The sequence below is a fragment of the Myotis daubentonii genome, chromosome 10 (genome assembly GCF_963259705.1).
Source record: "Myotis daubentonii chromosome 10, mMyoDau2.1, whole genome shotgun sequence".
Lineage (NCBI taxonomy): Eukaryota > Metazoa > Chordata > Mammalia > Chiroptera > Vespertilionidae > Myotis > Myotis daubentonii.
The window spans coordinates 64,972,507-64,984,656 of record NC_081849.1 but is presented as its reverse complement, the minus strand read 5'-3'; the positions used below and the strand labels follow the sequence as shown (position 1 = coordinate 64,984,656).

Sequence of the window (12,150 nt, the reverse complement as noted above, 5' to 3'; positions counted from 1 at the left end):
ATCAAAGCTACTTTCCACTATAAAGGGTTCTCTTGCTTTGGTTAAGAGTACCAGAGATATGCCTTAGCTGGTTTGGCTCAGTGGATAGAGCATTGGCCTGAGGACTAAAGGGTCCCAGGTTCAAGTCCAGTCAAGGGACATGCCCAGGTTGTGGGCTCAATCTCCAATAGGGGCCATGCAGGCAGCCGATCCATGATTCTCTCTCATCATTGATGTTTCGATCTCTCTCTCTCCCTTTCCTTACCTCTCTAAAATAAATTTTAAAATATTAAAAAAAAAAAAAAAAGAGTACCAGATAAATGAATTAGCATACTTCTTGCACTTTACTCTTTAAATGTATGGAACCTCCTGTTCCAAAAAAGCCATAAGGTGACTGCATACTGAACTGCAACTACACAAGAGATCCTGAGCTGTAAAAACTCAGCTAAGCTGCTCCCAATTCCCAACCACTAAATAAGTTTTAGAGTAATTTTCTTATACAGCAATAAAAAACAGAAATGGAAAGAATAAATTACCTTATAAAGTTCTTTCTCATCCTTTTCTGTCTTCAACTGATATTCAAGTTGTTCTCTTTCACACTGGGCCTTCCTGAGTTTGTCCTTTAAACTGGGTTAAGGTCATGTAACATTAATATAGACAAAATAACTTTGTTAAAACATTTTTAGAACATAAAGATATCTTTGAAAAGTGTCCGAAATACCTGTCTAATTCAGTTTCTTTTTCAATTGCTTTATTTGTCACTAACAGAATATCTTCCTCAAGCTTGACAGCTTTGGATGTAGCATAATTGTATCTCCTCTTAAGTTCTTCATTTTCCATTTTTAAATTTTCTGATACTTCAGTAAGTTCCTAAGAAAGAACAACAATAAAGTATTGAGAAACATAATTAGTATGATAAAATATGCATCTTACAGAAATCTATGTATTCTTAAATTTTAATCCCAAATTTGTCCCCTCCAAAGTTTATAAACTAAGACTAAAAACTAAACCAGAAATTGTAACATACATTCAACTTTACATATACTAAATTAACTTTTTTCTTGCATTTTCATACACTCTTGTTGATTTCACTAACTTCTCCACCAGAGGGCAGGCAACGAAAATGAGGAAAAAAAAATTTAATTAGTCACTCTCATATTTTACATAGCACTTTTCAATGTTACCCTAATGACAAATCATGTTTCATGATACTACCAAGGTTAACACTCACTTTTTTCTCCCATTTTTTTTCAGCTACTAATTAAAATCCATTTGTATTTCTAATGAAACCACACTGTTTTATACTTACACTTCTTTTTTTCTTAGCTTAAGAAATTGCATCACTATTAGATATTTTTAGGATAATTTATGTAATTTCTCACATCAAGGATTTCAAAAGTTTGTCTAATACTACATCTCATTTCACTGAATTCTGATTTTTGGAAAAGTAATTTAACTACTTTATTCTATTTTCCCTTATTCAGTGTTTATCATTCCTAATTGTATTTCCAAGCCCTCCCCTCAAAATCAATCAAATACTCTACATTTAGATATAAAGCATCTAGAAACAGTTGTCAGGCACTATGTCATCAAGCCTGGTACCAAAAATCCAAAATTTTAATCATTTACAACATAAAAAAAGTTGTGATAGAAGGTTGATAGAAACTGATCTGTTTTTGTATAAATATCTGTCTAAATGCTATTGTTTTTCAACACAGGGTTTTCACTCACTGTAACTGGTTCAGTTCTTGTAAAAAGTGGGTTTCAGGCTATCAACTCCTATCAGTTACCTGAGACTCAACCAACCTTTTTCTCTGCTTGCAGTTGGTCACATTTCTCTTTTTCATGGTTAAGTTCTCTTTCCATTCTTTCAATTTGTTCTCGAAGTTGTGTTGTTTCTTTTTCTAGAACGGCAAGCAATTTTAACAGTTCTTCTTTTTCTTTCATGGTTTTCTCCATTTTCAACTGTAAAACAAAAAAACTCATACTGGGTCTTTTTTTTTTTAAATAATCCTATAATGTTACAAACTGATTTCCCATTTCAAAAAAATAGTAAAGACATTCACAGAAAGAATTTTTACATACTACTTCATATCAAATAGCCTTATTTAGCAGTCAGGTAGAAAAGTTCATGAATCAAAAGTTCATGAAGCTTCCTTTGGTTGGGCAAAGAAGAAAAAAATTAAAAGTACAGCTAATGAATTTTATTACGATGTTTCCTACTGATCACTTTTCAAGTCAATACTAAAAATAAGGCTTCATAAGTGACTTAACTCTGGGCATATCTTGAGTAATAATTTGGAAGGAAATGTATACCTCTTCCTGAATGCAAATTATGGGAAATCGTTGAATCTATTAAGAACTTTCTTATGTTACATAAGGCCTTCACCTAGGGATTACTATTAAAAGGGTTCTTTAAATAAGGTATTAGGAATAAATTTCAATATGTGATGCCTTTTATGTGGCATAAAATAAAAAAACTTTATAATAAATGCAAATTTTAGGACTAAAATGCGGACTATAACATTATATTAATTATTATGGAAACACTAATAGTTATTCTGTTCAGGAAATCTAAACTCTAATATTCTAAAAAATTAATGAATTAAGGGACCTAAAATGGTTAACACTTCTCTTACAAGCAAACATCACTGACTCTAATGAGGGACGATTGTATATTCAGAGGAGGCATCGTATACATTTAGCTAAAATAAAATGGCCTGGCCGACATGACTCAGTGGTTGAGTGTCGACCTATAAACCAGGAGGTTACGGTTCAATTCTGGTCAGGGCATATGCCCAGGTTGTGGGCTCGATCCCCAGTGTGGGGTATGCAGGAAGCAGCCAGTAATGATTCTCCCTCTCATCACTGATGTTTCTATCTTTCTCCCTCCCGCTTCCTCTCTGACATCAATAAAAATGTATTTTAAAAATAATAATAAATAAATAAAATGTATGCCCAACAATAGACCCCAAGTCAGTTTTCCAGGGTCATGGAACCAAACTGATTAAAGTCTAAAATGGTTTTTATGGAAGTTGAATGGCTATAAGTTTTTAGAATGACCCTTCTACCTCATTCATCACACCAAATGAAAATGACAGGAGTAAATACCCTCAAAAGAGAAAACTTTATTTATTTACTGAACATCTTTCATACCTTGCCTATTTTATTTTTTATAATGACTTTTGGCTCTAAACTTTCTCATAGCTTAAAATATAGATACATCTTGATATACTGCAAAAGGAACATCATAAAAGAACCACTTTTCCCCAGTGATTCATTTAATTGGCACATAAATTCAAATTAGATTAAAATGTATACAAGTCAAATTCCTGCCCCCAATTCTGTATTGTGAAATCTTTCAAGCACATAGCAGTTAAAATTTTACAATGAATACCATATACCCATCACCTAAATTCACTAATATTTTGCCATTTTAAATTTATTTCCCTTTATATTCAGTACTCAATTTATTTATTTAATTGTGGAGGAGGGGAACTAAACCATTTGAAACAAAACTGCACACTTCACCCCTAACTACTGAGAGCAAGCATCTCCTAATAAGAACAATTTCCTATTCAACCACTACCATTATAATAGTTAAGAAAATTAGTAATTTTTTAAAAACGCCAGGATCCAGTCAAGATTCACACACTGAAGCATTATATTTTATTTATCACTTTTAATGTCAATAGTACCCTAGACAATGTCTCACATATCTACTATTTTTGTGCAGTTTTAGATAAAATCATTAAAGATTTTGCTGAATGTGAAAATTTAAAAGACTTGTCCAAAACTTGGTCAGAATATAAAAACATTTTATCTCAGAAATATTTCCCTAAGAGACAGCAATTTACATTTCTTTATGAAGAAGAAGTGAAATAAATTGTTATGGTGTCCCAATTTACTTAGAAAACGTGCACAAGAGATGCAGATATCAAAACGCCCCTTCTTCTGTTAGTGGCCCTGAAGTCAGGGTGGTCTAGCAAGTATTCAAAAAGCTGCAATGTAAACTAACTGCATTCTTCTTAAGAGCCGGGCTTGTTTCAGCATCTTTGACTAGCATTCAAATACCAGGCTAAAAACCTTGATCATCAGACAGTTGTCTACACAAAATGTTTCAGTCAGCCTATAAAAGTTACATTTCTTTATTTAAGATAAGAGAAGAATTTCTGGAAGGGGGAAGGGTAGATATGGAAGAATTCACACACACAAAAATAAAAAAGTAAAGTATGTTATCTATAACCTCTTGTCTTTTTTCTCTAATCTCAGTTTATTAAGGTAAATAAGATAAAATCAAAGTCATAAAATATTTACATATAAAAAGCTCATCTGACTATAAAGAAAAGCAATGACCTGTCAGTAAATGTGAATATAAAGTAATCAAAAATGTATGCTGAACCAATTAAAGAAGCTGTATTTCACAGAAACACAAATGTAACATTCCAGTACTTAGGTTTAGGGTATTTCAAAATATTGAGAAATATTTTGAAAGAATGTTGTTCTAATTTCTTCTTCAGTAACTACTAAAAATTAAGACATAAGGCATTATTAGAGCATCTGCACAGTACATTTCTATTGGAGCCAATGCAATGACTCCAAATATTCAATTAAAAAAAATAGTGAGAAGTTTTTCACCTTTTTTCAGTTATGGTTCATCCAAGCTTATTCATTTGATCAGATAAGGAAAAAAAAATCATTCTAAAGATATTCAACTTAAACCTTGAGACTGGGATGCTTCCCTGATTCACTGCCACACTTGGGATAGAGTATGCTCATAGTACAGTAAAATAAAGTTCACATCCAATGACAGGTTTATTGCTGTACACTACTTTCCCTCCAGCTTCACCTTCCAAATCTCTACCATTCTACACTTAATGGAGTAGGCCACCACCAAAGAAAGGTTGGGGGTGAGGAAATATTAGGAAAGCTATAGGTCTAAATTCTCTCAATAGTTGTTTATTGCACATCTACTACGCACAAAACACTTCTAGAGCCTAGGGACAGTCCCTGCCACAGTGAAAGCAATAACATAGTTGTGATAAAAAGACTTTTAAAGCATTTCAAAAATACACTAAGTTATGCATATATGCATAATCCATGGTCACAGATAATAAGGTGGTGAAGGCCAGAGGGAGGGGCTGGCAGCGTGCTGGTGGGGGTCAATGGGGGATAAAGGAGGACATATGTAATATTTTCAATAATAAAGATTTTTAAACAGGAAAAAAAATACACTATTTTTCAATTATTTTAGTTTAAAAGCATCTGCTTTTTAGGTTATACACTTGCATAACATAAGAATTCTTAAAATGCCAATTAACCTGTGTTCTTACATACTCTGTTTTTAAAATTATCTATGAATCACTAACTCACTGTTGGTACTAACCTCAAGAAGGCCAGCTTTTGTAGTCACCACCAACATGTCAGAATTTCCTTCATCTTCCATAGTAAGCAACTCTTCAACTGGAGAAGAAGCTCGAAACTGGAAAGGTGTACTTGCTCCACGAATTTCACCCTTATGGGTAACGTAACAGAATTGATAAAATTCTCCATCATCATTTGGAAGGTAATATCCTAAGAGGAAGTTAACCAAAAATTATTAAACTTCCTATTATAAAATGTTACTTTAACAATATTTGTCACGTCCTCTCATTCCTGACCCTGTTTCTAGGCATTTAGCATATGTCTTTCTTCCTTTTTTTCATAAATTATCAGAACTAGACTTTCCCTTCTTCCCTTAACATGCCCGAATTTTTCTACCTTGGGTCTAAGCTTATATTCCCAGAATATCCTTTTCCCAAATCTTCACTAGAGCAAAACTAAGTCATCTGGGAGAGTGTCAAAATGTAGTTTTCAAGGAGAGGAAGGCTGGAGGAGGAGCAAGGGAAAAGCAAGTATGAAAATCTAGGAGAATTATTAGGAGTGAGAACATGCCATTTAAAGAAATCTTCCCTCAATTCATTACATATAAAAGGGAGATATTAACAAAAGGAATATGCTACACGTGTAAACTGTGTAACAGAAAAAAGAGGATGAGGTCCACTGATGCTGTAGAACAAAGCAGCTTTGGAACCACACAGATTTTATTCTGGAATTCCAGCTCTACCACTAACTGTTATTTACTTAACCTCTTGTGCCCCAGAGTTTCTTAGTTGTAAAACAGACTCCAAGCCATCTATCTTAGAGTTCCAAAGTATCTATAGATAATGTATTTATACCTTCCAGGCCACTAATGTGTGTTCACTATTTGTTCCTTCTTTCTTCAATTCAATTGTTACCTTCTATTTCAAATTTTGTTGGATTATCCTAGTTCAAAATTAAGTTCCCTTCCCTCCAAAACGCCCATGGTATTTTTTACATTAAGAAAAACAACTTCCACAATATACCTTATGTTACCATTCATTATACACATGCTTTATATCCTATATCAAGACCTCAGAAATATTGGGGGCAGATACAGAATATAAAAATTCTGGAATACCTATAAAAAGGAAGCATTAAATGACTGTGAAATGAACCTACAAAAAATGAATACATTCACATTGTCTTGGATGTTACTATTAAACAGAAATCTGTAATCACTATAGCTGTTATTCTTCCATATCTTAAAATTTTCAGTCTCATTCTTATGATATCTAGTTCATTTGATTTCATTCTTTAAAAAATAGTTGGCCTTTCTCTTTAGAAATAAGAGAGAGGGGCAGAGAAAAATACAAGGTAAGCCAAGAACATCATCTGGGGCTTGAAAGTAAAAAAGAAGTCCTTTAAAAAGCACTGGAGGATGAAGGGAATATTAAAAAAACACACACAAAAAAAACACAGGAGCTCACCTGAATGGAGTTACCTAGGATCAAAAAAAGCTAAGACAATTTGAGCAAAAAAATGATGACAGTATTAGACTTTATTCCATAGAATAAGTATCCATGAGTCCATGGTGAAGAGGACTTTTCCTAACATAATTCCAACTAATAAATATACAAGAAATATGAGAAAAGGAGCATCACCAGACAAATACAACAACAATAATTATTGTTAAACAAGATTCAGTAATGTATACTAAAATGAGTGGATAAAAGTTTGAAGAGAAACAAGATTATTTCCTTAGTCTCAAAGTAACTCCCCTATAATAGTCACTAATTACAAAAGAAAAACTATTACCTCTACAGTGGAAAAATCCAGCAGACACCACCTTAACCAAATGATCAAGATTAGTACCAGTAATAAGATATATGGGCATAGTGATCCCTGATACAATACACTGAGAAGGTACAACATTAGTTCTCTGGTATTCTTCCTGAAAATGTACCACCTCAGTGCAATTATGACAAAGCATCAGACAAACCCAAAAGAAGAAACATTTATGTATAGAAAAATAATACAATAAACTTTCACATACTTACAACTGTAAACCTACTTTTGCCCATCCCTGTCTTTTTCTCACCTCTAATCCCATCCAATATAAAAAAAGTATAGTATGCAAATTGTCCCCTCCACCAGAGTTCTTTGGGAAGTTTGGGTGGGCTGGCCAGGGGAAAGGAGGGAGGCCCCAGCTGGTGGCGGCAGGTAGCTGGGGGAAGGGAGGGAGGCCCTGGCCGGCAGCCAGCAGCCACTAGGGACCCTACCAGTGCACAAATTTCATGCACTGGGCCTATAGTTTGTTACATTATTCTAACATGAGTAATAGCATTGTTTTCTCATTTGGGAAAAAGAACATCAAAAGTAAAGAGCTGCCGAAACCGGTTTGGCTCAGTGGATAGAGCGTCGGCCTGTGGACTGAAGGGTCCCGGGTTCGATTCCGGTCAAGGGCATGTACCTGGGTTGCGGGCATATCCCCGGTGGGAGATGTGCAGGAGGCGGCTGATCGATGTTTCTCTCTCATCGATGTTTCTAACTCTCTATCTCTCTCCCTTCCTCTCTGTACAAAATCAATAAAATATATTTAAAAAAAAAAAAAAAGTAAAGAGCTGATAAGAAATCAACTCTTCAATGAAAGTTAACAAGCAAAAGCCTTTATAATGTCTACATAAAATATCATGTGACCTATGTTTAAAATAGGTACTAGGTTTCTTTTTGCCAGTAGATATTTACATTATGACTTTTGTTAAACAAAAGATACTAATTCAACTGTGGTATGCTGGCTATGCCTTAGTAGACAATTACAATGGGTACATCATTTTTAATAGCAATAAAATACCTAGTTTCACCCAGTTCTGCAGTTTTCAGTTCTTACCTTGAAATGCTAATACACAATTTACTGTTGATCCTTCTACATAATTTTCAGGCATAGGGGACCATAAAAATGTGTAATAATCACGAGCAGTACTCCATCCAACCTAAAGGAAAGAAAACATGGAGATTATTAGAAAATAGTTTAATATAGAGTGATATCTTATAGCATATTGTTTTTTACTGCATCCTAAAGTTAAGACATGGGTTAATATGCTTACAAATCATAATATTTTAACCAGCATGTCAGATTTTATAGTTTTTTATTAAGCTGTAACCTAATGCTATAAAAAATCTATATAAATCAAACAGTAGAGTTTCTACTATGAATTAAAATGCAATTTGATATCCAATTTCTCAAGGAAAATCTTAGTATCAAATAGAAAAACTTAAATTTTGCTTAAAATTTGAATTCATTAAACAGGTTTTTTAAACATTATCTTATGCTTCAAAGTTAAGTGTTTATAATTAGAGTCCTGCCCCTTAAATCCACTAACTTCACTGATCTTTCACCTTTAGCAAGTCTTGCTTAAAGCCAATTGGTAAATTTTGTAAAAAGTCCTTTATTATCAAGATGTTTATATACAAAAATAGACTACCTATGTCCTATCTCTAAAACACTTTCAACTTACAACATGTATACATTACGTATCTCAGTCTGTATTATCCAGATGAATTGTAGTGTGCTAAGTATGGATTAGAGATGTGTAAAATAGGTACTAGGTTTCTATTTGCCAGTAATATTACAAGAAATAATACTCCACCGAGTTAAATTTTAAGTATATTCTTAATTCTGATTGACTAGTTTTAGAGATTGCAGGCCACTGGAAGAATTTTAACAATCTTTAGTCTCCAAAGGAGTGTTTTCAAACTGTAGGTCACAACCCAGTAGGAAGTATATTAATTTAGTGGTTCATGACATTAACTTTTTGATTTATATAGAATTAGAAAAGGATCAGAGTACATGACAGCTAAGTACTGCTTCATAAAAAATCTGTTTCAGATGTATTTGCAAGCACCTTTGCTTGCTAGGTCACATCACAGAATTTGTTTGTGTGTGTCAGGGTCAAAAACATTTGAAAGACATAATTTTCATCTCTTTACGGATGAGAAGGAAGTTTAAAGAATCTGTGATGTAAGTGATTTACCTCACTTATTAAGGCTCAAGTTTTTCCCCCTTTGAACTATTAGAAGATAAAATTAGATGATGAATATAAAAGCAGCACTTAGCAGAGTGCCTGACCATGGTGAGTACTCCTTAAGTGGTAATTTTTGTTAAGCACAGTGTATAAGAAATAGGTCAGATTACCAGAAAATACCTCTTTCTAGTTATGACTTCAAATAAATTACTTCTGTTTCCTCCTCTTTAAAATGGAGATAATGGTAACAATCTCAAAGGCTTGTGTGTGTTTTTTAAATAAAATAATCCCTGTAAAGCACTTAGCACAATACCTAGCACATCAGTGATAATTACATCCTATCTAAAAAAAAAAAAAAAAAAAAAAAAAAAAGGGAGTAAAATGCAAATTGACCATCACTCCAACACACAAGATGGCCGCCACAAGATGGCTGGCAGGGGAGGGCAGTTGTGGACAATCAGGCCAGCAGGGGAGGGTAGTTGGGGGGAACCATGCCCAAAAGGGAGTGCAGTTGTAGACGATTAGGCCTGCAGGGGAGGGTAGTTGGGGGGAACCAGGCCCGAAAGGGAGGGCAGTTGTGGACGATCAGGCCTGCAGAGGAGGGTAGTTGGGGGGAATCCAGGCCTGCAGGGGAGGGCAGTTGGGGGGAACCATGCCTGCAGGGGAGGGCAGTTAGGGGCAATCAGGCCTGCAGGGAAGGCCAGTTGGGGGTACCAGGCCTGCAGGGGAGGGCAGTTAGGGGTAATCAGGCTGGCAAGGGAGGGCAGTTAGGGGTGACTGGGCCAGCAGGGGAGGGTAGTTGGGGGCAACCAGACCAGCAGGAGAGGGCAGTTAGGGGTGATCAGGTCAGCGGGAGGAGGAGGGGCAGTTAGGGGCAATCGGGCTGGCAGGGGAGCAGTTAGGTGTCGATCAGGCTGGCAGGGGAGTGGGTAGGGGCAATCAGGCAGGCGAGCGGTTGGGAGCCAGCAGTCCTGGATTGTGAGAGGGATGTCAGAGATCCCTCAAGGGGTCCCAGATTGGAGAAGGTGCAGGCTGGACTGAGGGACACACACCCTGTGCACGAATTTCATTATCATATTAGTGTTATCATTAGTTCAAAGACACACAGACTTTTAGGGACAGTGAACTGACTCTACAGTTCTTTTCATATCCCCTAGTGCTTCTACCATCTCCTGACAACATTTTGAACAATGAAACAGTTATAAAGTTACCTATGACTTTCAAAATGTATTGCTCCTAAGAGCTACACTTTAATCCAGTTATAAAAGGGTGTAAGTGTATCTACAGTAAGGAAGGAACCAAAACAATGGATGTTTCACATAGTTTAGTTTGGGAAAGTACAATAGTACTGGCATCATTCTTCTACTAATGCAATAGTGAAATAAGAGCAAAAAAGTAAATTAAGCAAGGGTAACATGGAAGAAAAAGAAAATCTTTAACTAGGATTAATCTGTTAGAAAAACATATTGGATAAGAAGTATTGCTCTTAAAAAATAAAGAAAGAAGTACTGCTCATAAAGGAAACTCAGAGGGAGTGTAAAGAAGATCAGAAGGACATCAAGGTTACCTAGCAAAAATAAAGATATTAATAAGTTCTAGAGAAACATTGAGAGAAAGAAAAACATTAGGGTGAAGAGAGCATACTTTTAGCCCTAACCAGTTTGGCTCAGTGGATAGAACACCAGCCTGCGAACTGAAAGGTCCCAGGTTCGATTCCGGCCAAGGGCATGTACCTTGCTTATGGGCACATCCCCAGGAGGGGGTGTGCAGGAGGCAGCTGATCGATGTTTCTCTCTCATCAATGTTTCTAACTCTCTATCCTCCTCTCCCTTCCTCTCTGTAAAAAATCAATAATATATATATATATATATATATATATATATATATATATATATATATATATATTTTTAAAGTACTTTTAAAGAGGGAGGGAGGGAAAGGGAGATAATGAGGTCCAGGGGGGCACTATTTTGGGGGGAGGAGGTAAAGGGAGAGCGACACAATAGGAAAGGCACTGAAAATATATTTTCTGGTTATATGTGTACAAATATAAAACCTACAAAGAAATACAGAAAATGAGCCTATGAATTTTTAAATCTAGAAAAATATATACCAAACTTAACTACAAGCTATTTCTGGGGAAGGTGGAGGCCACAATGGATAGAGCCATTCACTTTCTTTTTTATATATTGTAGTTTTCAAATATTGTATTATCAAGAGTAAAGGTCCTTTCTATTTAAAAGAAAAATACAGCAAAAATGCCACATACATGTGAGGATGCAATGCTGATTCTTAGACAGAAATATCATAAACAGCATAAATGTCCCACCACGAGGTAAAATGTTTCAGAGCTATATTAATAAGAAAGTGGTTATAATTTTAAGTAAAAAATTCAGAACATAAGAAAGGTCATGCAGTCTATTCCACACATCAACCTACATTATCTATATTTACAAAGACTTCCCACTGCCAGTACTTCGGTCCTTTGTAGACAGAATGAAGCTTAATTCCAACCTTATCTTACACCACCTAAGTCAAGTTTTGTTCTAGTTAAAATTACTCATTCTCATAAACATTCTCACCTCTGTGCCTTTACTTATACCATCTTCCTGCCAGGAATGTCCTTCCCTCAACCTCATTACCCTGCTCTATTCTTCTCATTTTTTCAGGTAAGAAATGGAGAAAATGGAAAAAGAAAACAAAGATTCTTAAAATTTTTTCACATGACCTTGAGTGAAGCCAAACCTTTTGATCATAGACAGCAAAGCCTGGATTCAAGTTTCCAACATTTGTTGTATACTATCCC

General features: G+C 35.2%; 1 protein-coding gene across 4 annotated transcripts in view; it reads right to left on the bottom strand.

The window, feature by feature from the left end:
- Positions 1-12,150, bottom strand: part of TAX1BP1 (Tax1 binding protein 1) — a 64,082-nt gene that overhangs the window by 43,735 nt on the left and 8,197 nt on the right. For all 4 annotated transcript variants that reach the window (XM_059712645.1, XM_059712646.1, XM_059712648.1 and 1 more), the window contains exons 3-7: positions 8,210-8,312; positions 5,366-5,553; positions 1,786-1,944; positions 701-849; positions 516-606 (exon numbers count right to left, since the gene is read on the bottom strand). In XM_059712645.1, the coding sequence (XP_059568628.1) occupies positions 516-606; positions 701-849; positions 1,786-1,944; positions 5,366-5,553; positions 8,210-8,312 (690 nt within the window). The remainder of the gene's footprint in view (positions 1-515; positions 607-700; positions 850-1,785; positions 1,945-5,365; positions 5,554-8,209; positions 8,313-12,150) is intronic.